We start from the raw sequence: 26,440 nt of genomic DNA on the forward strand, positions 1-26,440 counted from the left end.
TTAAGCAAGAAACAATCCATCTATCTCATTGTAGCATAACAATCAACACCGGTTTAGAAGCAAAAGAAAGATCAAGATCTATGGTGCTGAGTCAGCTATCTTATCCGTGTCTGAATAATCTGAATATTTCCTTTTTCAAGCGGGGTTGATTTCAAACCTTCACACCACATTCTTTACAACACCAAACAGCCAAACCACATTCACCATGGTGTTGGCTAAATCCAAAAATGCCGTTGGACTGGGCAACAGTCTCATGAACGACCGTTTTGGCAAGGGTAAAGCCGCCAAGGAAAAGAAGGCTTCGCACAACAATGCCATTGCGCGCAAGAACATGATGGGCGAGACCTACATCACCAATGCCGCTACCGAGGCATCATGGGTCAAGATGCGCTCTATCACCGAGCAGGCTGCCCTCGACGAGTTCCTCAGCACAGCCGAGCTCGCCGGAACCGACTTCACCGCCGAGAAGGTCAACAACGTCAAGATTATTCACGCCGACCAGAAAAACCCATACCTCCTGTCGGCCTCTGAGGAGCGAAACGCCCAAAAGAAGCAACAAAAGAACAAGGGTCGCTTGACCGTTCCGCGTCGTCCCAAGTGGGATTCCACAACTACACCGCAGCAGCTGGAGATGATGGAGCGCGAGAGTCTGTTGGACTGGCGACGTGGACTGGCGGAACTGCAGGAGTACAATGATCTGTTGATGACTCCATTCGAGCGCAACTTGGAGGTCTGGCGTCAGCTGTGGCGTGTTATTGAGCGTTCGCACCTTGTGGTTCAGATCGTCGACGCCCGAAACCCGCTTCAATTCCGCTCGGAGGACTTGGAGAACTATGTCAAGGAGATCGATTCTTCCAAGAAGAACCTGCTACTGGTCAACAAGGCCGATATGTTGACCCTCAAGCAAAGAGAGGCTTGGGCTGAGTACTTTGAGAAGAACAACATCAACTTCCGTTTCTTCTCGGCTCATCTTGCTAAGGAGAAGATTGAGGCTGAGCTGCTTAAGGAGGAGCAGGGTCAGTCGAGCAGTGATGAGGATGAACTCGCTGAATCAACCAAGAATCTTGATGTGGAAGACAATGAATCCGAGGTGGAAGATAATGCTGAGAACCAAAAAGATGAGGCTCTTGCTAAACTCGCTGATCCTGATCAGTCGCTTGGCCCGCACATTCTGGACGTTGAGGAGCTAGAAGCACTTTTCTTGGCCAACTCACCTGAAAGGGACCCGAATGCCGAAGAAGGTACTAAGTACAAGACTACCATTGGTTTGGTTGGTTACCCCAACGTTGGTAAATCCAGCACAATCAACGCCCTTCTGGGTGCCAAGAAGGTGTCTGTGTCTGCCACTCCCGGTAAGACGAAGCACTTCCAGACCCTATATCTTTCTCCAGAGATCATGCTCTGCGATTGTCCCGGTCTTGTGTTCCCCAACTTCGCCAGTACCAAGGCAGACTTGGTCGTGAACGGTGTGTTGCCTATCGACCAGCAGCGTGAGTTCACTGGCCCTGCCGGCATCGTCGCCCACCGTATCCCCAAGCATTTCTTGGAGAACATCTACGGTGTGAAGATTCTCACTCGCCCTATCGAGGAGGGCGGCACTGGAATCCCTACTGCCAGCGAGCTTCTGCGTGCCTACGCCCGCGCTCGTGGTTTCTCCACTCAGGGTCTGGGTCAGCCCGATGAGTCGCGTGCTGCTCGTTACGTGCTCAAAGACTACGTAAACGGAAAGATTCTCTTCGTCCACCCACCCCCAGTAGCCGAGGGCGAGGAACCCATCGATCCAAACGAGTTCAACAAAGACCTATATGATCTCGCCCATCTCCCCGAGCGACGCCAAGCCGTTCTCGCCGCGAGAAACGGCCCCGATTACGATGACCTGGACTCCGATATTGCCTCTTTCGCCAAGGGCGACAACGACGCACCCGGTCCCCGCTCTCGCAACCTCGACAGCGGTTTCTTCGGAACCGCCACTGGCCCTTCGGCCGGTCGCATGACTCTGCCATTCAACGCCAAGAACACCGCTCAAGGGCAGGAGATGCGTCAAAATCTTACAGGTCGCAAGGAGCGTATGATGATTGCCTTGGAACGGGGTATTGATGTATCTGAAGTGCGGGGCGGAAACGGCAAGAAGCACTTCAAGGGTAACAAGAAGCGGGCTAAGGCTAAGCGCAACAACCCTGTTGATGATGACCATTACTAAAAGTGCTTTTTTGCGGATGGAGATTCCCTCTTTTATGTAGCTATGTTTTTCTTTTGTTGTCCATGTGCGGCATCGGGGGGACAGATTGGAGATGACGATTACCGGCACATATGGGCTTTGCATGTCATTTTGACTTGGATCTAGACATTTGCAGGCGTTGGGTTTTATGGATTCAATCGATTATATGAAATATTTACTGAGTACATGGTAACCGTAAAAAGATTATGGTCATGGTATGATCAAGTAGTACAGTGAAGATGATAAGAATAATTCATACTCATATATGATTTTATTCTTTTCTAACATACCGAAACTCAAGGGCTGGCACCCAAGGTCCTACAAGAACCAGACCAAACAGACATGAGATCCCGTAAGTAACCTAGACATGCACCTATATAAAACACGACCTAGAGTCTCGAAGCCTACAGATGACTCTTGGCCTTAAACCCAGAAGCAATAAGCAACCGATCACTCTCCTGCTGCTGCCACTTCAACTTAGCAACCACAGCCTCCCTCCTCGACTTGTTCTCCCTCTTACCCAACTGCTGCAAATGAACCTCATCAGGCCCATCGGCAATCCGCAGTGTCCGAATTCCAGCCCAAAGATAAGCAAGAGGTGTATCTTGACAAACACCCGCAGCGCCATAAGCCTGAACAGCTCGATCAATAATATTCAAAGCAGTCTGCGGAACAAGAACCTTGGCCTCGGCGATCTCTTTAAGAGCAGCCTTGGCATCGCCCTGATCAATCTTGATAGCAGCATTCAAAACAACAAGTCGTGCCGCATCAACCTCGATCCGGGATTTCGCGATCCATTCCAGGATCACGCCGTGCGCCGAGAGGGGCTGGCCGAAGGTCTTCTTGCGCTCGTCGTTGACGCGGGCGATTAGCCATTCGAGGGCTTTTTCGGCTGCGCCGATTGTGCGCATGCAGTGGTGGATTCGGCCGGGTCCGAGACGGCCTTGGATAATTTCGAAGCCGCGGCCTTCACCAAGGACCATGTTGGATACAGGTACGCGGACATTTGTGAATGTAATGTGTCCGTGTCCGTGGGGTGCGTCGTCGTAGCCATAGACGTGGAGCATACGGTTGATTGTGATTCCGGGCAGACCGGCTGGGACTAGGACGACGGATTGTTGCTTATAGGTGTCGCGGTTTGTGGCGTCGGATTTGCCCATTACGAGGTAGATTTTGCAGCGGGGGTCACCGGCGCCGGAAGACCACCATTTCTGTGAATGTTAGTCTCGTTTCTTTGGTTGTTGGGTGAAATGACGTACGGAGCCGTTCAGGACATATTCGTTACCCTCGCGACGGATGCTGAGCTCGATGTTGGTCGCATCGCTAGATGCAACTTCTGGCTCTGTCATCAGGAAAGCAGATCGGATCTTGCCTTCCAGCAGGGGAGCCAGCCACTGCTGCTTCTGGGCGTCGTTGCCATACTTGGCCAGGACCTCCATGTTACCGGTATCAGGGGCAGCATTGTTGGTAGCCTGCAGATAACGTTAACAACCGTCCTCTGACACATTGCAGATGGTTTCACGCACCTCCGAGGCAATCTTGCTCTTTCCGAGCAACTCGGCCATCAATCCGTACTCCAGGTTGCTGTATCCAGCACCTTGCTTGAAATGGCTCTTGGCCAAGAACATATTCCATAGACCCAGCTTCTTAGCCTTCTCCTTCAGCTGCTCCATAACGGTAGGGACGGTATTCCATCGCTGCTCGCCTTCGCCGAGCTGGGCGGAGAAGACACCTTCAGCGGGGATACAGTCTTTCTCGACGAACTCTTCGACCTAGTTTGGTCATTAGCTATGTGTACTTGGACATATGGCCACAGGCAGTGTAATCTGGCTGGCCGTCGGCAATGTCCTTGGGACAGGTGATTCGACGGCGGTGAGCAGTGAGGTCATACCAAGTCAAGAGTCTTCTTAGCCCGATCGCTAACGAAAGGCAGAGCAATGGGAGGGATACGAGTGGAAGCAGACATAATGGCTGATCAGATAAAACCGGGGGATGGTATTATCTAGGGAGGAGGAGAGAGCGTAGAATATAAGTTGGGGGACAGCAATTGCGGAGTAGTGGAGAAGCCGAGAAGCGGGTTTTTGCCTCGGCCCAGGGCACTGACAGTATGGCACCACCTTGACTCGCCCTGGGCTGTTTTAGGGATAAATTTAGGGATAAAGGATATCTGAATTTAAGTATTTCTCGTACAGTCACTGTGTCTTATGGTGTAGATTTGGAGATAGGTGCTTTAAGTAGAGTTGATGTTGGCTCAAGATCCCAATGGGCCATTATGACCCTACGAGTACTAGCAGTATTAGGTCCACTATTCCCTAATTCCAAAGTCCTTAAAAGTAGGGCTTGTTAGACTGCTCTAGATCCCTGACCTATACTTTCTCGGGTAGAACAGATAATATTCCCCCGCCTACCGCCCCATACCTCGGCTAGAAGTCCGAAAACACATCAATGACACACCATCCATTGCTCCTATCCAGTCCTTAATGGACAAATTACCACATAGAGTCCAACAGTAACCCATGATACCAATGAGAAAGAAAAAATAACAAATGACACAAGAGAAGGCATCGCGGGTCATAAAAAGAAAAACCAATCAAATCCCAAAGACACATTGCGAAACCCCCCATCAATCCAGCCCAGTCCAGTCCAGTCATATAGACTTGCCAATTAATCCAAATGACGTCCAGCGTCTATTCCATAATAAGCCGAGGGTGTCGGGTGAACCGAGGGTGTAGTAATGCCAGACACTAGCGCAATGTGGAAAGAAGAAAACAAAAATAACAGCGGACCCTAAAGTTATGCTGTCTATTCTGTGCGGCACTCGGCCGATGACGATTGTTCGTAGCTCTTCTTGCCCAGCTTAGCGAAGAGGGACTGGGGCTTGCCGGCACTGTGCGAATGTTAGTTTTGTTTGTGAACGCGCCCGATGCTTGTGGGAGAAAATGTACTTCTTGAATCGCTTGCCCTTGATATCGCTCAGCTTCTTTGTGCAAGGGCTCATGATATCGTCCGAGGGGGAGATGTAGGCAGCTGGTTCTCTAAAATGGAAAAAAAGTAAAAGGTTAGCATTCGGTCGTTCTGATCTGTGGGCCAAAACACCAGTGTATACTCACTTCTCGCCACTATCTTGCTTGCCCTGCAGTGCCTGTCTGTGGTACTCCATTGAAGACAGGTCGGCAGACTTCATGTCCTTGTCAACATTGTTGGCAAGGTGAGTGTTGGTGGAGCGGTCAGCCAGAGGCTGCACTTGTGTTGTGGTAGCGTCCATGGTGGATGTGTGAGAGTTGATTTGTGAGAGTAGAAGTAGAGAGGGTAGAGAGGTTTGTGTTTGGTTATGTAGAGATCACAGTTGGTGCAGGTTCAGATCGGATCGGATAAGAAGGAAGAAAAACGTGTTGTTGCTGTTGAATGAGGAAAAATGCGGTTTGATTGTTGGCCCGGCAACCATGACTCTCACTTGGACATGACGACACCTATGACATTCTTGATCGGCTATTCCTGTCATGTCCTGTTTATGCTGTTGTTTTAATAAAATGAGTAGTCTAATAGAGTTCGACTGAGCATGCATGACTAAATAGGTCTAGAACAAAGTGGGAATCTTTATCGTGCATCATCCAAACGTACACTCGCCAGATCATGAGGTACCTGGTACATACCCGAACGCCAGATCATATAAACAGAATTGAAAAAAAAAAAAAAAATAGAAATAAAAAACGAAAAACAATGCCTGCTCCACATCGGTGGCAAAAGGATTCGGTATGACATGTTTCAGTTGGGGCCAGCCCACCGTGGAAACTCAGAATGCGATTAGTCCTCATGGGGTTAGAGACGCCTCGTCAGATATCTCCAGTTCAGATGCCATCGCAAAGTTATCTGGGTCTAGTTCCGGAGTATGGATGTTCATCACAGGTGGAGTGCTATGCGATCGGAACTGTGGCGTCCCAAGTATAGGTACAGACTCAGACATTGAGTCTGGGGACTGTGGCGTGTTAATCTTCTCATCGTCCATCTCGTGAGAGAGGGGAGAAGTCGGCGTTGGTGGCACGTAGGGAGCTGTTGGGCTAGCAGGACTTTCTTGTGAGGAACTATCTGATAGGTTTCGTCGGTGGTCGGCATTCTCATGGTAGGAAGAGGTGGGCCGGGTGGACCCGGGGCTAGCAGATGGGGAGGCGAAGACAGGTGAAGATGATCGTAGACTGTAGGAACGAGCGACCATTCTCTGGACTCGGGGGAATTCCATGTAGTTGCTGCCTGAGCCCCGGGAGAAGAGAACCAGTGCAAAGCAGCAGAGAACCATGATGCTCTGGACTAGTGTCACTCGTTTCTGAAAAACAAGCTCGTCGGCTAGAACCCCCAGCTGGGAGCTGATAGAGTGTACTTCCTGGTGATACTTCATGCGTTGATGTTCGAATTCGAAAGCGACAGATTTCCAGACCTGGTCATATTGCTCTCGGAAGTCTTTTAGCTCGCTGAGAACGGTCACATTCAGGTTTTCGAGGAAGTTGGAAGTCTTTGAGAGCTGTCGTTTCTCAACTTTGTTGAATGCATCGCGAAGAATCCGGGACTGTTCTTCAATATAAAGTAGGGAGAGGGTGGAGTTGGACTCGAGCATTTGGAGCCGTTTGTGGACCGATTTGAAAAAGGACTCTTGGGTGGTTGGATTGGAAGAGGGGGGCTGTGTGGACGTAGGTCTAGTAGACTCGGGTGGCGGGTTGTTCTCCTCCTTAGGGTTTGTCGTTGATTTTCCGGTGCTCTCCACGGTTGCATTATGTACAGCTGGCTCTGCAGCTACAACGGAGGCATCAGGGGTTGTCAGCATCGCCTTGAGAGAATCTCCCGATTTCCGATCTTCTGCTACCCTGGGCGGAGCCGATGAGCCAGGTTGTGTGGCAGGAGTATTTCCTGTGGAGCCTGTTGAATCCTCACGCGGTGACTTTGCTGGATCTGTTGTAGCAGTTTCGTCGGGAATGACCTCTACAGGAGGCCGTTCACTGGCATGGCAAACCTCGGCAGCCTGATGTACCAGCCCCAAAAGATGCAGTTCCGTTTCAGTAAGGGAAGCAGGGCAAATTTCAGGAACTTGATCACTGATCATTTCCTCCTCCTGAATGATCTCATCCACCAGAGGTACAGATGAGTCCGTCTGTGCATCGCTGGGATTTTCTACAGTTTCAACCGGTTCCATGATTTCTTCATCTTCAGCCTCGCTGCGACCAACACTCTCATCATGCTTATACTCCTCCATCATGGTTGTTCCATGCACACGGATAAGACTAACTGGGCAGTAGAACTCATGGCCATAGTGCGTCAAGAACTCGATACGAAGGTATCGAGCCCATATAAGCGAGTTCTCGACCGCAAAGGCCTGCACTTCCCGAGTATTCCGTGCTTCGTAAACACCCAATTCTTTCCACTGGTCCGGCTTCGCGGGGTATCGATCCGATACACTCACGCGGAACGTGTGGAAGATGGAGCTAAAGAACTCATAGTTGCCCAGTACGACAGTATCCACAAGGATATCGTCACACAATTCCAAAATCAAGAACTTATTCTGGGCACGACATTCGTTCAACATGTAACTATCCTTGTTCTCAACCAAGACAGCCGAAGATCCTTTGCACTCTGGATTTGTCTTGAGCACAGTAGCGGCGCAATCAAAAGAGGCGTAGTTGAATCGCTCTTTGCATGTTGTCCCGGCATCTTTCCGGCGCGAAATATCTGCTTTCTGCGAGCGCTGGGTGTGAAGATCATCTTCGCTCTCTCCGTCAAGATGATCGGCGTGAGGCGATGGAATCGGTGTACCCCAAGCCGTAGGGCTAGCCTCGGGCGTCTCAGCCCCGAAGCCGCCGAAGTCCAGTTCGATTTCAGCATCGTCCCCCAACGAATCCAGTGCATTGTTAATCCCCGGCTGACGTCGTTCTTTCCCGGCTGCCACAGCCCGCCTGTTACCTCCCACATTCTCAGCAGACTGCCCAACCTTGGCCAGGTTCTGTTTCTTCCAATCTTCGAACGAAAGAAAGCTCGAACTGTCAAGTAGAGAATCGGTATCTGCATCTTGTTCTTGCTGTGTAGTTGATTCTGCAACTACACCAACAATCCCTTCTGTCGCAGCAGCTGAACCTATTATATTATCCCCGGTAGTACCAGATTCATTGACCTGGTGAGATCTTTGTCCAAGTCCCCATCTCGTCTCAAAGCATACTGGATAGCGAAAGACCTTCGCCTCAACCTCCCAAATATTCTCCGCCGGACATATCGTTTCCAACGTGAAGTCAGGGGCATGATCATGAGTCACTGAATCCTGGACCCGATCTCCTCCGAATCCAGAGCCAGACAACGAAAGCAAAGTCATGGCATAACAAGGCCATGCTATCGTTGACCATCCTGCACTCGGCATCCTGGTGACGCAACCAATTATTCTCTGCAGATGTGCGACGACTCCGGCTTATTCTAGCCACACGGAGCACCAGCTAGGATGCTGCAACTGCAGTGTAGATCCAGTCCCGAAATGATTTCTCTCCGACAGGTTGGCAGTTATGATGTGCGCATGGTGCGGTGGCGGCGAGACCAATCGCGAGCTCGGACGTTATCTGCGGTATTTCGGGGCCTGAGGGTACTGGTAGGGGGGTGGATTCTTGGTAGAGCGTCGGAGAGGGAATTTGTTGCGGTAATGGCGTGACTGTTAGATAGATTGGGTAGTGTGCGTTATATTTTTTAGATCGAAAGAAGCGAGGGGAAAGGCTGGACAACGGAAGCTCTAGGCGCGACAAGAAAAGTGGATCGTGGCATCTCGGCGGTTGAAGCTGGGGTCACCGCCCTTTACACCGCTGATCCTTGCAGTGTCCACAGGGGGAAAGTCCAGTATACGTGGTCGAAAGAGGCTGGGGTGTTTTAGCGCGATATCTCTGTTGCCCAAGTGTTTAGTGCTTATTCCGTTGGACTTGGACTTTTCGTTTTTTACTGAACTTATGATTTGGCAGATTTGATCCTCAGCAGTGGATTCGTCTTGAGGCCCATGCTGTAATAGCTGAGCGGGGCGAGGCTTATAGTAGAGCAAGCAGGCTGGCCACAATGTATGACAGATTGTTTAAGGGTGGCATGAAACAAATCCCAAGGGTTCTACTCCACTCCGACGTACCGTAAAGGGTCTGAGGATCAACAGCGGGTACTATCCATTGGAACTAAACATGGAAAATCAAGTTACCTAACCTCGCCATAACGAACCAGGGATCTGAGCCTATACATTGAATTAAGTTATAGCATTAAGTTCTCACATGGTACATCCTGAAATGCAAATGCAAATGCGTCAGGCCGCACTGACCTGCTCCACTTGAGATCCACTTCCAAGATCAAGCAGCCTTACCAAAGTCAAAAAGCTTGAACCTGCAGCTGCACACCGACCTTTGGACTGCAGGAGATCCTTGCAGTCGTGGAACGCTACAGGGTTTGCAACGAAGAAATCGAGTTGGGTTGTCTAGTTTACTGAAGGAAAACAAGTCTTCACGGATTGTGATCAATTCTTCCTAAGACATATAGCTAGTTACAGTATATCTTGTCAAAAGAAAAACGGCCGTGTTTCATCCTGCAGTGGAAGCCAAGATAGGTAGTTGGACTCCCATGCTGTCAAATCAATCCACAATTCTGTCCTTTTGTCGTCGCTTTTGTCCGAATGCGCAAAGAAAATCCCCCAATGAATTCCACCCGCCTTCTAGTCTTTTTGGTTGATGCCACCGCCTGCCTTCTGCTGCTCCCCATATAGTACAGAGGTAAAAGGAAAAGAACAATGAGAGCAGTGCCGTAGTATAGAATACTCCAGCGCGTTGAGGGACAGGAGGTGAACACCAGCAAACAGAACCTGAAAATCAAACGTGCCGGAACAAGAAAAGAAAAAAACAACAAAAACAACAACATTAATGTATAGTTGGTAAGGGTTTTTTTTAACTTTTTTCCCTACTGAATCGAACGAGGCAAACAGGACGCAAGGGACGGAAAAGAAACAGAATTGAAAGAATCCAAGTGACAAGCAAGAAAATATGCTACAGGTGTAGATCATGCCACCCACCGACTAGGTCGAGGTCTTCATCAATGCTGCCATCGTAGGCGGAATGCTTGCGGGGAGAGCCCCTGGGAGCGCTTGCAGCGTCACTGCGCCAGTCCTTGGCGAGGAAGAACTGACGACGGCGGTCAATCTGAGGCGATTCGCGCTTAAAACGAGCTCCCTGGTCGAACCCGGAAGAACCCATACCCCAATCACGTCGCCAGGTGCCAGTAGCGTGCTGAGGATTGAAAGGCTCGCGAGTTTTGCAGTTGCGGCGCTTGTTACCCAGCTCGGACCACTTGTCAAGATTGGATTTCTTAGGTGACAATTGGCGGGGAATGGGACGGGGCGTGCTGCTCGAGCTTCCAGCGTTGCTGTCGACATCAAGGGGGTTGGCTCGGACGGCGTGCGGGGCAGTTGATGAAATGACCGGAGTGTGGGATCGATCAGTGGGAACAGCGGAGTCCAGCTCGCGCAGTCCTGACAGGTTATCCGGCAGACGGGTATCCTGGCTCTCATGGCTCCAGCTGCGAGAGTTCTGCTCACGGCGCTGCTGGAAGTCATGATCTTCATTCTCTGACTCCTCCTCGTCCCAAAGATCACTCCAGCTCTTGGAGATCTGATCTTGGTTGTTCTTCTTGCCAAAGACCATGGCCAAAGACGGCAAGGGCTTGGTGGCATGACTAGGAAGAGACCCAGTGATGGGGACCGGGTCAGAACGAGCAAGCATGGGACGCTTCTGCTGGGGAAGGTGAAGCGAGGTGAAGGACTCGCTCATGGCGGACTCAAGAACTGAGGCCATCGATGGGGCTTCGTGGGTCGAGAACCAGGAGGTGCCAGCCACTTCGGAAGCGGGGAAGAGGTCTTCGGAGTAACTCTCGTTGTCGGGAATGGCAGAAAGCTGGCGAGTAGCTTGCTGGGGACTCGAGTGCAGGAGCTTGGCCCAGGGGAACGAATCACCATGGTTGACATGGGGGCTCTGGATGGAAGGAGTGCGCAGGGGCTCGCGATTGGCAGTGGCAGGCACGACCTCATCACGGTCCTCGGTGCAGAACTCATCCAGAGACTCATCGTCAGTGGTGAACGAAACAGCGCGGACAATGCCTTGGCGTAGCTCAGACAAAGAGCGCTTCTCCGGGTCAAGAGCCAAAGAATGAGTCAAGATGTCGTAGGTATCCTGAGACATGTTGGGGAAGATGTCAAATAGTGACTGGCGATCACGAACGTAGTCCGAGAATAGCACATCGGATACCGTGGGGGTGGTAAAGGGGTTGCGGGAAAACAAGATGTTCAGCAGACAAATGCCAACTGACCAGATGTCGGCCTGAGCAGGAGAATAGCCCGAGCTGGGCGGATCATACTGCTCAGGGGCCATGTATCGGTCGCTCCCAACGCAGGCCTCATAAGACCAGGAGTCTCGGGTCGCAAGACCAAAGTCACCCAGCTTCATCGAGCTGTCAGACATGAGGAAGATATTCTCAGGCTTGATGTCACGGTGATAGAGGCCCTTGCTGTGCATGAAGGCAATGGCATCGACAAACTGCAGCATGAAGTCGCGGACGTGCTCGGTCTCCAAGGGACCACGGTTCAAGCGGATGGCTTCGTATAGGTCGCCATTGGCACAGTACTCCAAAACCAAGTACATGTGGGAGTCAGTCTCGAAGGAATGAACCAGGTTGACCAAGTTAGGATGGGAACCAAAGCGGCGGTGGCACTCTAACTCCTCAAATCGATCGTCCATAGGGAAGGGATCCGAGGAATCAGAAGAGGCACTCTTGGGCAAGCACTTGATGGCGACATCCTGATCAGTCAGGGTGTCCTTGGCAAGGAACACCAACCCAAATGACCCCTGGTTGAGCGGGGCAACTGTTCGGAAACGGCCATCCAATATTTGGCCCTTCACGAACTTGTTCTTGAGACACTCCATATCGGTGAGCATGTTGATGAGAAATGTGAAAAAGGGGAGATGGAATGAGATGAGTTGAAAGAGGCAAAACACAAAAGTGACGTAGGCTCCAACGACAAAGAACAGTCTATGAATCGAATCACTTGAAAAAAGATGCACGTGTGGAAAGGTTCAGACGTGACAGGGAACAGCAACCAGGCTATTGAAATGATTAAGTTTCAAGAAGAGAAGAGAATCAGGCCTGTGATCGGAATTGACAGGACCACCGAGACGGATTAAAGGACAATGTTGACGAGTGCGTTCCGAATCGGTTCAAAGGATCATAAAAATATACCAATGAAACGAGAAAGTTGATAGACAAGGAAATGATGTGGGGGCGCAGAGCGCAGTTGAATGAACCCAAACAAGGGAGTATGGACGCTTAAGGAAATGGGGTAGAGACCGTTATGTGCTCATTTGTAGGTCGTTTTCGTTGTTAAAAGGGGCGAAGAGCCGAGGTGAAACGGTGAAAGAGTGTTAAAGAACGGAAGACAGAGGCCCAGGGTTGAAGAGCCTTAGGATGGTCGGGATGAAAAGAGTCGAGAATAGCGCTGCGTGATATCGTGATTTGAATGGGAGAAGTATAGCAAAACGTAAACAAAACAAGCCTGTGAACACCGGGTTCAAGGTCGGAAGCCGTGACTCAGAGGGTTAAAGTTGAAATTAATGAGTCATGAGTGGGACCGGTAGGCAAATATGAGCGATGAAGATAGAATGATCAAATCCGATAGAATCCAAATCAGTCTTCGAGAGCAAGTTCCAGCTTCAGCAAGCTAGGAAATGAGTCGAAGGCCGGGGAGAAGTTGTTTGGGATCCTGGGGAACGGAACAGCCTTCAAATCCAGGGGTCCGGAAGAGACGGAGTGTTCAATGCCAGGTTCCCGGAGTAAAAGAACTCTCAATCGCTCAAAAAGCTCTGTTCACCAGGCACGTATGAAGGGTAGAAGTATCCGCAAGGACGCCTTCGTGGAAGTTCAACCAGGATGAAGGCGGGGGCGAATGGAAGTCAGAGTTGACAAACAGGTAACTGGACAATGCCCAGGCACAACTGTTACAGGTTTGAGAGTCACGGTCAAGACTCGATCAGGAGGTTTTCGGTGAAGAGTATCGGACCGAAAGAAACGAGGTAGACTGGGTAGCACTCCTTGTCGGATGGCAACAGCGAATTGAAGTACAGGTAGTTATCGCCGAAGATCGAGTGCAGTCCCGGAAGAGGGATGGAGGGTGAGAGAGAAGAGAGGACGAACGGGATGATAAGATGGGGAAGGAAGTAAGAGAAGAGAGAAGGAACGAAGGAGATAGATGAAGGCGAAGTAGGGGAAGTACAGGACTAAGGAGGAGAAGGAGTCATTAGGAGAGTTAGTCACAAGAAGTGGAGTTCCCTCATACACGCGGTACTTCGGGTACTATGGGGACACCTGGTCATCACGGGTACTCTGGCCAAGTATTAGGGTAATTAATGACGGTACTATTACTGTTTTAAACGGGATTTCCTCGTGCGATCTGCACCGCCCCTTCTGTTTTCTCCCCCTATTTCCTGCTTTCGTTGAAACTATCTGTCGTTACTTACGGGTCCCGGTATCGGTGGAACGCCACGCAATCCAGAATCGTCCATGTTCATGAACCTTCCAGACATTCCACCCTTGGGAGACGAAGACCCTGGATCACGTCTGAAATGACGAGCTTCACTCAAATTGCATTGTCTATCTGGGATGACGGAGTCAATACCCTTATCTTCGACTAATGAATCTCTACACATGAATTTCATCCCCATGGCCTACGTGATCGACAGACCAACTCAAACCGACCCAAGATATCGTCGTCCCAAGGTTCCAAACTCTCATTCCCAAGAAACCATTTGGGACCTGCAGTCCAGAATGAGTCGTTGTTTTTCCCACGCAGTTCCAGCAGCCGGAGGGAGGGTCAGAAAGGCCGAGCCAGGCTACACCATTCGCGGCCGAGGGCGGATCAAGGTGGCGCACTAGACTGCATGTGTCGCAATCCGCAGCGGAGTCTGGGGCAACGGCCAATCATGAAGCACCCAAACATGCACTATTTCCAGCGTGCATGACGCCATGGATGAATGATGGCGTGATGGTCTTTCATTGGCGACCCACCCACTCCCCCTACTGCAGGCCCCGGAGTCTCTTTGCCGGGAGTTGGGCCTTGAAGGTTAGGTTGGACCTGGTTGATACTTCCGCAGGTACGGAGTACGGAGTTCACTTGAAAGGGGGGGCTGAATTTAGCACCCAAGCATCACTTCTTCTCTAAGTAATTTTTTTTCTTTGGCCCCCAGTCATGCCCTCACTCCTGAATCCTATGTCAAGCCGTACGCGCCCATATCCTAGGCAAGACAAGGTTTTGGGTACGTGTTCAAACAGAGCTTCCGCGTGCACCCAGGGTCCCCACTCCCTGGGACAAAGAATTTTGGCGCGCGGGATTTTCGAGACAGCAACTGTGGCAGATAGGCGTGTACCTTTTGCGGGGAGGTCAATCAGGGGACATGCTGATCCCGATTAGGTGGAGCCACTTTTTCCAAAAGAGACACGTACATACTCGGGTCTTCGGGTGGGGGAAAGATCCGAATGGTGCAGATAGAGAATGTAGACCAAAGTACTGTGTACATGAACTCAAGGTGTACCTGATACCCTCTGCGTTGGTCTCAGACACCCAAGCAGCTACATGTGCCACGGGTCTTTATCCCGAGATCCAGCGGTGTAGGAAGTCGAACTGACCGCCTCCTGCAAGGACAAACCTTGCAGCCCATCTCGAGTCCAAGTGGCACGACTAGACAGAGCTCATGACGTGGTTTCACATCACGCGATAATTTCCCCAAACACCATTAATCATTCGAGGGTCGCTTATATTATTGATCTGAGTGGTCATATCAGATGCGTCTATACTCGACGGGAACGGTTATGTGCCACTTGTGGTTGCGTGCATGATGAGCATCCTACGCAATACATGACAGGACAATGCCGTGCACGGCTCAGCTCCTGATCTCCCCCCCCCCCCCCCATCATTTAGCTGCAAGTGTGTTTCGTCAGTATCTACAATGCACGACCGGAGGTACCACTTTAAGAAGCAATAAAAATGCGCCAAGAAATGCAATGCGACCGACCATATCAAAGTCAGAGTTTGGGGTAAACAAAAATCAGAAACTTACTGATGGACTAGGTATTTGGTTATGCCCCGTGTGTCTTGCCCAGATGTACTCTGGTTATCATTGGAGGGACTGGTAAGGATAAGGATTACAGTTAAGCAAAGTAGAACTCAGTCTAGTGGATTCTTATCTGCACTTCCGGCACAACTTCTATCTAACACTTTAATTGCCCTCGAACCATGGATACTCTCCTCAATGATAAGCCCATGATAAGACTCAAGATAGGGGCAACCATGGACTCAGTTTTGACCCGTTTTTGAGATCAACTTTTACCCCGCACGATCGTCATTCCAGAGTGATACTGGACGGGTTCACAATAGTTAGATTCTCAAGGGGGTGGTGCAACGGGACCGCTTACCAAAAATGGGGTCTACCATGGCCTCACTGTTAGCACTTGGGGGCTGGGGGAATCCTGCTATGTAGGGCATGAAGCAGATAGGTTGGTCGTCATGTACTCCGTACAAATCTGCGACTTGAGATAATGATGAGATCACTCTCCTTATCTGAATTAGTATCGCCCACACCTCACAAAGCTAGCGCCCCCAAGAACATACTAGTGCCTCGTGTTTTATCATTACATATGATCGTAGCCGGGGGGGGGGGGGGGGGTCTGGTTCTCACACTAACCCACTCGAGAATGGCGCAGGTAGGGGAAATGAATGGCGTTTCACACATGTCCGATCGTCGTACCAGTCAACTGGCCTCGATAGTCAAAGTCAAAGTCACCCCGGATTTTGTGTCTGCCCCGAAGTAAACAAAGGAAAACATGAGCATTGACTTTTTGCGATCAATGGCTGCCTCGTACTTTCGGTATTCGGCTGGGTTGAGTAATGACCCTTTCCGGGGCTGAATGCGTCCATCATTCTTGGTTGCCACAACTATACATGTCTACGATGATTTGACATTTGACATTCCCCCTAACATCTCTGGGTTGCATGTTGTCGTATCCGATCTCGGAATAATCGTCTGAAAGTACACGCAATAATTCCGACGTGCGGAGTTATTGTTCACGTATGCGGGCTTGAAGTCATGTTGATATCATTACGAACGAAACTGATGATCCGACTGTCAACATTCCCAAGTCCGGGGTATGCTCCGGTCCGTCTTTGCTTTTTGTCCGGCCGTACGACTTGACCCGTTGCAGCTTAGAGCATTCAAGAGCGATTTTCCAGTGGCGATATATGCACTTAAACGACATGCATCTGCAGCCGGGTCCAGTTCCATTTCGATGTGGGCACTCGGGTCCAAGGCAAGTCACCTATAATCTCAGCCATCGGGCAGCTGCATGCAGACCCCATGCCTTTCGAATTGAAGAGAATCTTTAGTGATAGTTCATAGATGCGGGACATCCAGTTCGGATATGATTGTTAGCCGTCGAGATCTAACGTAGTTTTTAGATATGTGTAATGCCGAATGGTATCGTAGTGACTGATATTTCTTTTAGAGTACTATGCTGTTAGGACATGGCAAATTGTAGTCTCCAGAGGATGGTCCGGTGTGTAACCTGGTCTAAGAAGACCACCTTAATTGAATGTCTTCCAGTTTGGATGGTGAGCACACTACTTGCCACCAACATTACGTTCTATAAAAGTACTTGTCTTGTATTTGAAGCTTCGGTTTTGCCACTGCGAGCGTAGTTGACTTATATCAAAAAGCGAACCAAATGATTTGGGCACGCTTCCGGTTCTTTATGCAAGCGGCTTGAGGCCAAGAAGCTGAGCCTTTTTTTTTTCGGCTAATGTCCTCAACAAAATGACCACTTGAAGGACATTATTGCAGGCAGCGTCCTAATTTTGCAGACTACCGCATAAAACTCTAAGAAAATCTCGGAGAGTTGATCTCTTCAACATGTCGGATTCGGAACCACAAATTCGGCGCTTCTCGTAATTTTGCCAGCCACTTACTCGAGCATGATATAGCCGAAGCAAATCTGCCTCAGAGGTCCTCCATCGAGGGATGGCCTGACAGTCAATCCTACGAGAAGCTGTAGCCCAGGACTGGATATGAGGTCGAGATCAGAGGATAGCATGGATGGTGCCACCATCAATAGACACAGAGGTCCATATCCGGGTGAATGCCGTAGTCGAAGAGCCTAATTATACTAATTTTTATCAGGATGCTGCACATGAGGCATTACATGTCAGCTTTGGCGTCTCTCTTGGGGCCTCGTTCTGGTTTAAGGGGAACTTCCCTGCCCCAAACAGTGAGGGGCGATGAACCTACCAACCTGTAATCAGGCCCCTGGGCAGGTGTAGCATAAGTTCATGATATGTTGATACCTGCTAGGTTTTTAGCGCCCATTTTGACGACCTGGGAATGTGGGAGCCTGTATGGGTGATCAGGGCAAGGCGTTGTAGAGTGAAAGAGATCAAATCGTATCTTCTCTGGTTTATCGCTCGCAGAAAATATATCACAGCACCTTGGTAATGCATAAATGTTTGATACAGCTAACCAGCATATCCTTCCTCTCGTGGGTTGTCAGTCCGTATAACGTATCAAGGAAAATATAGGGCTGTCCAGCTCCACTATGCTTTACTAGAAGTTGGTTCACCCGGATTTTATTTCTTTTCTCAAAGTCTAGAGTATCGCTTAAGCAAAGTACTTGTAGCCAAAGGCATACACTGTGTCAGAACAAAAGGTAAAACTCCGGATCATTCCCCTGTTCTTCCTTGATTTCAAGACCTCAAAAAAGAGACTGCCTCTGGGGCGCCCATCCTCTCGCCCCGCCCTTTTGATGCTTTTCGTTTTTAACCACCTATGGGCATGGACTTGTAGTCGACTACCAAATTCGGATATATAGTTTGTCGGAATTGACTTTCAGTTCCCCTTACTCAAATAACTCGTCAGGTCGCTAGAGGACTGGGTTTGGGGGTTGATGTGCAAGAGGAGCCGGTATTCTATAAGGCTCCATTCAAGATCTGACACATTCAAAGTAGTGATGGGATTCTGAAATTTCCTTATCCAGGTAATTTTGAAGCAATTATGAAATTATGCATCTGAGTTGGGTCGTCTTTGGAGGTATGACCTCGGATGCATGAGAGATATATATCCCATACATCTTGGCTTTTATGAACGAGGTAATTCGGCTTTTGAAATGTCCTATTTTTCGATGAAATAATTGTTTCGAACAATGGATCAGCGACTTGCTTTCAAAAGAATAAGATTATGTCAAATAGATATTGTTTATTCAGTTTTCCAAAAGTCTGACGATGTTGACATCTGGGAATTAGACTTCCTGATGTGGATGTTGAATCCCCAATCGGGCTAGTGACATTCTGCCCTAACACTGTCAATGTTGTTATTATTAGCTTCCGAGCAACCCGACGCCACTGATGTTTCCATGATTGAACTGCAATCATTCAGTCACGATTATTATGATGAGATTCAACCAGAACATTTTGTATAGGGGAACAGGGCGACAAAATTCAAACGCAACCAGCCAACCTTCACGACATGGATTCAGCTACAGAACCAATTGAGACACACGAGCGGTGAACTCAAAATCCAATGCAGGATAACGAGGGCCAAGGGAAACTCTGTGATGGCAAACAGAGAGCCCTGGAAATGGCCAACCGTAGCTCTCGTGAGCTCTGCACAAGGGCCCGGAATCATATACCTATGAACATGCCCCAATTAATATGACGATAATGGCGAGGTAAAAAGCCCCTTCAAACATTTAGAAGATCTTTATCTCTTAGATTCAATCATACCTTGAATCTAAATACCCACATTCTTTCCAAGGTGTGATCTCATACCGGCCATCACCCGGGTACCAGGGTTTATCTCCCCAATACTACCATCAACATCTATGGAATGTGAGCCTCCACCAAGGATAAAGATATAATGGGCATGGATTGCCCTACCTACTCCCCAAGAACCTCTGACCCTTGACCTTCCTCTCTTCCAAAAGTTCATATAATCATACCCCTAATATATTAATACCTCAAACCAAAATGAAGCTTTCCATCTTCGTTCCTCTGGCTACATTCCTGGCCTTTTTCGCCGTTGCTGAAAAAACAGATGAGTCTCCTAGCATCTGCCTTGTGAGTCTACCAATCAGCCTAAAGAGAATCAATGCTGGATACTAACAGAGCTGAAATTAGAATAATTGTTTGAATGAGGCTGCTTCGGTGGCTGGTTGCACCTCACAATGGGATCATACTTGTACCTGCCCAAGTAAAGCGTTTAAGGATACGCTTGGAACTTGCGTGACAGATGCTTGTACAGACCAGGATTTGGAAGGTATGTTTTCGTATTGAGCTTGAGTGATTTGAGTGAAGCTGACATTGTCGATAGTGGCGAAAAAGTTACATCAAGAGCGTTGTGTAGATGATGGTGATTCTGATGCCTGAACCTCCTATATAAATTAATTTAATTTCATTGATACATATTTCGCAACAAGGGTTTATGCTTTCATGGCTTCTTCGCGTAGAGATCATGTGAGGAGTGTAAGTGTGATGGACCAGATTTTAGACAGGCCATTTTCACCTAGCTACGAGTCTTGCAGAGCGGATCTAGTAAACGAGTGAGGCTCTGCAGGGCCTAAGACACTGTTGCTCAGTAGCAAAAGCTCTGCTCATCAAGCTATGCAATCGTGCTGGTCGGCAGGCTGGTTAATATCGTCACAAGGGGAGCATATGTGCTGTGTTCTGGACTACGCTCAAGGAAATTTACATAAATCCAGAAAAGACTAGAAGGAAGAAGATCAAGTTGACCCATGGAAAAACTCCATTGCGATTGAGACACGAGATATCAAGGTAGGTGGTAGAGAGGAAGAACAGGAAGAACAGGAAGAAGGTTAAAAGGTCCGGAAATAATTTTTTCGTTCTTGAATTCGTATTCTGAATCAACCAATAACCATCTAAGCCTCAGCAGCGAAAGCCTCGGGGAAGCGGCGCATGTTGTCCTCGATCTTGCCGTGGCCAGTCAGGAACTGGACGTAGGCACCATCCTGCTTGAGCTTGCCGGCCTCGCGCATCTCGACGTAGTCCTCGCGACGGACGGGGGTGAAACCCCAGTTCTTGGAGACAATGATCTTTTGGCGACCGGGGAACTTGTACATGGAACGGCGGAGGGCCTCGATGGCGGTAGCCTGGTTGGAGTCACGGGTGCGGACGGACAGAATGACCTGGCCGATGTTCACACGGGCGACAACACCCTGGGGCTTACCGAAGGCACCACGCATACCGGTCTGCAGACGATCGGCACCAGCGCACGACAACATCTTGTTGATACGGACGACGTGGAAGGGGTGGACACGGACACGCAGGTGGAAACCTTCCTTACCAGCGATCTTGACCAGGTACCTAGGTGAAGATGTTAGAATTTTTGACAGGTCGAGAGAAATATGGTCGGACGGTGCGGTTATAGACGTACTTGTTGGCACAAATACGGGCGGCCTCGAGAGCCTCGGAGGACAGCTGCTCGTACTCGTTGGAGACAAGGTGGACACAGGTGGGGAAGTCGTCCACGTTGGCCTTCTTACGACCGAGATCGAAGATACGAATCTTGGGGTCGGGAACACCACGGTTGAACCGGGACTTAGGGTAGGGCTGTATGACGAGGAAGCATGTTAGCGATCGAACTTGTCAAGCCGTGACTTCATGTGCCCATATTCAAAGATCCTCCCAGATCTGTAAATCTGCAAATCTGCAAAGATTTTTTTCCCAATACGCGTGAAACTCCAGGGAATTTGAAGCAAGCCACCAGAATATCCATCGTCGTGGTTCGCCATCGGATGCGATCATGGTGTCCAGTATTCCAATGTTCCCCCACAACCGAGCTTCCACACACAAAAATTCACAAGATCGAAAATCGGCAACGCACCTTGTTCTTGCAGTAACGGTAGCATCTCGCGGGACGACGGGCCATCTTGAATGCTGGAAATTAGGCGGACTGCACTTCCTGCGAACTGGGGATTGTTGAGTGTCGGTTGGTGTCGAGGGGCCGAAGGGGAAAAGAAGAAAGTGCCCGGCGGGTCACGGGATTGTTTGATTTCCAAGCAGCGATGTGGCGAAGAGCCCTAAGCCCTAGTAGCGGACCAATAATATTGCTCTCCGAGAGACCCACTTTTATGAGTCACTGCAATTTGATTACTGAGCATTACGCCTTTATGTACGATAACGGGCTTGATAGGGTTACATAGAATCTTAGAAATCAATAATCACGTCAATTGGATGCCTAGTTAGCAGGTCAGAGTCAGACGATATTATCGGCCTGGTATCGACGAGCAAACGGAGAGCTTTTCCTCGCCGATACCAAACCGATCATCCCTCTTACTCTTCTCGGTTGGTTTTGATCTGCTATGGATCATGTATTTGATACTCATACTTCATACAGTATGCATAAACATACTTTATATGCGCCGTGGGATCCTCCAATTAAGTGGTCCCTGCACATACTCCCAACCCAACTTCATCGTCACCAATTGCCCCAAGTCAATCTACTTACTGGGTGCCAGTAAGGATGTCCGAGTCACCAGCATCAAGAATAGCCATGGTAGAGCAACGGAAGAGCTTACCGCAGGCGGTACCGAGCTCAATCTGTTCAGGTTGTTAGAAATACTGTAGCCAGAAAGCGAGTCATTCCCCTTTTAAACTTACGTTGTTACCCGAAAAGTGGTGAACGGGGGTCTTAGCCAGCATAGCGTAGTACTCGAGCTCACTCTTGCGCAGAGGAGGCGCATTGCCAGCGATGATAACCAGCTTGGCTTTGCCAGAGCGCAGAGTTTTCATGCAAGAAGTAGCGCCTAGGGTGACTTTACCGGACTTCATCACCAAGGCGAGCTTGGAGTTGACCTGAACCGGTTATCAGCTTTTGATATCACGGGATTACTGTAACAATTACTCACATTGTCGGAACCCTTTTTAGACTTGGGGGCCATCTTTGCGCTTGAAGTTCTTTACGGACTTCAAAAAGAGATATGAGGGAATTGAGGATGCGCTCCGGCGTGATCGTTGATAAAGAACATGACCGGATCTGGATCTGAAGCAATTGTCTGCATGTGCGACGGGCATACAGTTGATCCGCCCCGACAGTCACGTGAAAACAAAAACGGGTCAGACAATATTGACACCCCAGGCAACCAATATGTTTCACCCTTTTCATCCTGTAATCTCCATCTCGTAATAATACATGCAGCCCAAACGATTGTTGTTTTTGATGTTGATGGATGCTCATCTTGGGTAATCTCGGACTATTGTTCCCTCGTGGTCTTTGGATTATCTCTTAAAGTCAGACAATTTCACTGTCTATTATTTACTCTTCCCCCCACCTCATACAACAGCCCCCAATTACCTACTTTGGCAGTCAGTGTTTTGGTATTTTTAGATACCAGAGTAAGGGACTCCGCCCGCATTCCTACTGTACCAAAAAAAAAAAAGTTCAAGGCCTCCTGCAATCGGCTCTCCAATCTTTCTACTGTCAACATTCCAGTCCGCGCTCAGACAGAGCTGTCTTCGGTGCTTCTCTGGCTTCCATTAGCCATGTGGCAGACAATCAACCTCTGACAGTTTTACATTCCTCGTTCCATACAACCACTCATCTCCACTAGATCCACCCGTTTTGACCGCTCCCCATTGATACACCTTACACAACCCTTTACACCCATTCTGACCAAACCGACCCTCTGATTCGGCTGAGTTAGCTGCCAGAACCCTTTGTTTCTTTATATACTTTGCCTAGTCCTTCTGGGCCTTGGGTCCCTGCACGATGTCAGCATCGCCTCGAAAGCCTGGAACCCCCGGCAGTTCCAGCAAATCATCGCCCGCAGATCCGCACCCAGCCAACGGGTCCACCACACGAGGACATGCACGCTCGCCCAGCGCTGCGACTAACGGTCTCAACCGCTCCCCCTCCTTAAGAAACTCGACCCCTGTTTCTGCCCGTGCCGCTGCGAGAAAGCCTGGCCGATCCAATCTGAGCATGTCCAACGTCCCACGGATTTCCAACGACCCTTCCGAGGAGGAAGCGCGGGCCCAAAATGCGGCCCTCATCGAGGAACTGCGGGAGCAACTCCAGAAAGCCGAGACGGCCTCCGAACAGTATCAGAAACAACTTGGCGTTCTGCAAATGCGCTTGGACGAAGCGATTAGCGAACAGAGCAAGCTAGAAGACCAAGCTCATGAGCGAGACACTCGGATTGAGACTCTGAGCAATGAGATCCGGGATCAAGGTCGTCAAATCCGGGACATGGAACAAAATCATGAGCAGGAGCGGAATGCGATGTTGCAGGAGAAGGAGCAACAGGCCAGCCGGGAGGAAGAGTTGCAGGCCACTATCCAGCGCCTGAAGGGAGCGGTGGCGCAGAAAGATATGCGCATCAATACTGAAGGTGATCGCCACCAAGTCTCACGATCGTGTAAGTTATGACATGCCCGATATTGTCAGTTTTCAAAGACTAATACTGCGTATAGCAAGCTTCCGCAACCGAGCTTCCCCGGACTTGGATGCTCAATTTGCCCCCTCCTCCCAACTCGAGCGCAGCCCCTCCCGCAATAACTCCAATCTTCTCCTCCAGAAAGATAAGCTGATTGAATCGCTACGCCTGGAGCTGGCAGAGTCGCAGATCAAACTTGTGGAGATGGAGAATAAAGGTGGGGGCCAGCAGCGCGAGTTGGAGAAGGAGCTTTTGGAGGCTCGCATGGCTAATGCACGTCTTATGGAAGATAACGAAAGCTACCAACTTCTCCTCAGTGAAAAGACGCTTACCGGTGATTTCACCAAGGGCGACTTCATGCGTGATGTCCACCCTGGAAAGAATTCCAGTGGTGGGCTAGGCTCCTTGGCCGACGAGCTCGAATCTGTGGATGAAGAAACCGCTGAAGGAGACCCGATCCGCAAGGTTGACGGAGAGTTGAAGAGTCTCAAGGACCAAAACAAAGCCTTAACACTTTACATTGAGCGTATAATTAGCCGTGTTCTACAGCATGACGGTTTTGAGCATGTCCTAGATCGGAACGATGACGATGAACCCAAGAGCGATAAAGCAACGGGCAGTGAAAAAGATTTGCCTCCCACACCCCCTGAGAAAGATGAGCAGGCGAATCAGACCTTCCTGCAGCGGGCCAAATCTGTGGTTTCGGGACCCCCTCGCTCTCAGCCCCAACCCCAACCCCGATCTCGTCCGACCAGTATGATGCCCCCACCTTCTATTCCGCATACCAATGCCAACGAGAACCCGGACACCGCCCCCAGCATTCCACTTCGCGCTCAGTCAATGAGGGCAGGTCATCGTCGCGCCCGCTCCGAGCAGGTCGATCCGAGTGCTGCTTCTGTCGTAGGTCAGATGTACCGTGGACGAAACTCCGGCGGCCCAATGAGCCCTACGGCCATGGGACCAGGCTCGCGCCAGAGTATGTTTTCGGGAGCTCCTAGTTACGTATCTAGCATGAGCCGTGCCCCTTCCATGTCCAGCCAACCAGACCAAGTCGGACGCAGCAGCTCCCCAAGCGTTACAAGCGATATGCTCGGAGACAATTCCTCAACGGGAGCAACCTCCAGCCCTCCCCGTTCAAACAGCGGCATGACCAATTATACCGGCGCTGTGATGACGCAGAACAAACTGCGACCCCTGCGTCTTGTAAGCGATGCAGCCAAACTCGAAGAAGAGGAGGCTGCGCGCAAGAGGGCGAACCGCGCGAGCTGGATTCCGTGGTTTAACAAAGCCAACCCGGAGGAGCAGACCCAGCCTTAGCTGGCCTATGTTTTGCTGCTGGAACTCTATGATTTGATGTGATATCGGAACTGTCTTTACCATATTTATCATACCCCTTATGTGATGTACATAATGCGACCCATGTCACGGATGGCCAGGATACCGAGTGATCTCTTGCATAATTTGAACTTTTTTTTGTATGATTGATGCTTGAACGATTTTACATATGAGGAAGAAGGGGAGGAATGGCCAGCTGGGCATTGAACCTTCGAAGTAGACGTGGTAGCTTTCCTCAGTACTTTAGAGAGTAGTATATAGATCCAATGTTCGTATATTGTGCTACTACATATGACAAATCGTACTATACCAGACCATAGATGGCAACCAAAGAAGTTCTGTAACAGGTAGCGACCTTGACGTGAATCCTTCGGATTGAAAAAGATCATGTTGCAACTGTAGGCTTGTTTTAGTACTCTGGATTACCCTCGGAAGAACTTTAGTGCGTCTCCGCCTGCGGCCAGATTGGCTCCTTCACGCATCAACAAGCACATCTCCCACACATTGCATCTCTCGAGAACTCAAAACAGATAGACAAAATGCCCGGTCCTTTGTCACTCTTCTCCGTTAATGCGGTCCTCGTCATGTCCGCTGACGATGGATCCCGAATTTTCACCAAATACTACTCGGCACCTCATCCCCCCGCCGGGACAGCACCCAACTCCACCGATTACCCCGGTGCGAACCCTTACCCTACTCTCAAGGAGCAGCGAGCATTCGAGAAGGGTCTTCTGGAGAAGACCAACAAGTCCACCAGTGATGTGATCCTTTACGACAACCGCATCGTGGTATTCAAGATGGAGAGCGACGTGATGCTCTACGTGGTGGGAAGTGCTGATGAGAACGAGGTTCTGCTTTACAATGTGGTTCTGTCGCTTCGGGATGCTCTGGGAATCTTATTCAAGTGAGTTTTGCCTGAGATCGGAGCGGGTCGTCCAATGCTGGACCATTGAGCTAATATAGTCTTAAACAGGGGTGCCACCGACAAGCGCACCATTGTCGAGAACTACGATCTGGTTTCCCTTGCAATTGACGAGATTATCGACGACGGCATCATTCTCGAGACTGACCCTGTCATGGTTGCTTCGCGAGTCAGCCGTGCCCCGGCTGCCGATGCGCCGAACATGAAGAGCATCGATCTGTCGGAACAGGGTCTAATGAATGCATGGGAATTTGGCAAGCGGCGTCTGGCCGAGGGCTTGCGGCAAATGTAGAGGGCATACCGCCGTTTTTATCTTTTTTTGAATACCTTTCTTCGGGGTTTAGGTGCGGGTGAAGTATTGCCCAATTGCCTGGCCTTCGCCTTCTTTACCTTTTTTCCTGGCTGGCCCTGGCGTGATACGGTTCCTTTTATTCACTGTTGCTCCT

General features: G+C 49.8%; 9 protein-coding genes across 9 annotated transcripts; 3 read left to right on the forward strand and 6 right to left on the reverse strand.

Moving 5' to 3' along the window:
• Positions 1-205: 205 nt before the first annotated feature.
• Positions 206-2,200, forward strand: N7484_001384 (ribosome biogenesis GTPase LSG1; the record flags this gene model as incomplete). Its single annotated transcript, XM_057111804.1, has 1 exon — positions 206-2,200. The coding sequence occupies one exon, from the start codon at positions 206-208 to the stop codon at positions 2,198-2,200; it is 1,995 nt and encodes a 664-aa protein (XP_056976541.1).
• A 422-nt stretch (positions 2,201-2,622) lies between these two features.
• Positions 2,623-4,184, reverse strand: N7484_001385 (uncharacterized protein; the record flags this gene model as incomplete). The annotated part of the gene is made up of 4 exons (XM_057111805.1): positions 2,623-3,429; positions 3,478-3,690; positions 3,745-3,990; positions 4,110-4,184. 4 exons carry the CDS (start codon positions 4,182-4,184, stop codon positions 2,623-2,625), a joined length of 1,341 nt encoding a protein of 446 aa, XP_056976542.1.
• An 836-nt stretch (positions 4,185-5,020) lies between these two features.
• N7484_001386 (Spo12 family protein) lies at positions 5,021-5,483 on the reverse strand (the record flags this gene model as incomplete). Its single annotated transcript, XM_057111806.1, has 3 exons — positions 5,021-5,105; positions 5,164-5,253; positions 5,329-5,483. 3 exons carry the CDS (start codon positions 5,481-5,483, stop codon positions 5,021-5,023), a joined length of 330 nt encoding a protein of 109 aa, XP_056976543.1.
• A 546-nt stretch (positions 5,484-6,029) lies between these two features.
• Positions 6,030-8,567, reverse strand: N7484_001387 (Sad1/UNC domain protein; the record flags this gene model as incomplete). Its single annotated transcript, XM_057111807.1, has 1 exon — positions 6,030-8,567. One exon carries the CDS (start codon positions 8,565-8,567, stop codon positions 6,030-6,032), a length of 2,538 nt encoding a protein of 845 aa, XP_056976544.1.
• A 1,684-nt stretch (positions 8,568-10,251) lies between these two features.
• On the reverse strand, positions 10,252-12,192 carry N7484_001388 (putative serine/threonine protein kinase; the record flags this gene model as incomplete). The annotated part of the gene is made up of 1 exon (XM_057111808.1): positions 10,252-12,192. One exon carries the CDS (start codon positions 12,190-12,192, stop codon positions 10,252-10,254), a length of 1,941 nt encoding a protein of 646 aa, XP_056976545.1.
• Positions 12,193-20,221: 8,029 nt separating this feature from the next.
• Positions 20,222-21,231, reverse strand: N7484_001389 (60S ribosomal protein uL16; the record flags this gene model as incomplete). The annotated part of the gene is made up of 3 exons (XM_057111809.1): positions 20,222-20,666; positions 20,737-20,912; positions 21,187-21,231. 3 exons carry the CDS (start codon positions 21,229-21,231, stop codon positions 20,222-20,224), a joined length of 666 nt encoding a protein of 221 aa, XP_056976546.1.
• A 575-nt stretch (positions 21,232-21,806) lies between these two features.
• Positions 21,807-22,243, reverse strand: N7484_001390 (60S ribosomal protein eL30; the record flags this gene model as incomplete). The annotated part of the gene is made up of 3 exons (XM_057111810.1): positions 21,807-21,902; positions 21,963-22,157; positions 22,211-22,243. The coding sequence occupies 3 exons, from the start codon at positions 22,241-22,243 to the stop codon at positions 21,807-21,809; spliced, it is 324 nt and encodes a 107-aa protein (XP_056976547.1).
• An 827-nt stretch (positions 22,244-23,070) lies between these two features.
• Positions 23,071-25,054, forward strand: N7484_001391 (uncharacterized protein; the record flags this gene model as incomplete). Its single annotated transcript, XM_057111811.1, has 2 exons — positions 23,071-23,719; positions 23,775-25,054. 2 exons carry the CDS (start codon positions 23,071-23,073, stop codon positions 25,052-25,054), a joined length of 1,929 nt encoding a protein of 642 aa, XP_056976548.1.
• A 557-nt stretch (positions 25,055-25,611) lies between these two features.
• Positions 25,612-26,286, forward strand: N7484_001392 (coatomer subunit zeta; the record flags this gene model as incomplete). Its single annotated transcript, XM_057111812.1, has 2 exons — positions 25,612-25,976; positions 26,046-26,286. 2 exons carry the CDS (start codon positions 25,612-25,614, stop codon positions 26,284-26,286), a joined length of 606 nt encoding a protein of 201 aa, XP_056976549.1.
• Positions 26,287-26,440: the final 154 nt, after the last annotated feature.

The sequence above is a fragment of the Penicillium longicatenatum genome (assembly GCF_028827895.1).
Source record: "Penicillium longicatenatum strain IBT 33135 chromosome Unknown contig_1_segment0_segment0, whole genome shotgun sequence".
NCBI classification, from domain to species: Eukaryota; Fungi; Ascomycota; class Eurotiomycetes; order Eurotiales; family Aspergillaceae; genus Penicillium; species Penicillium longicatenatum.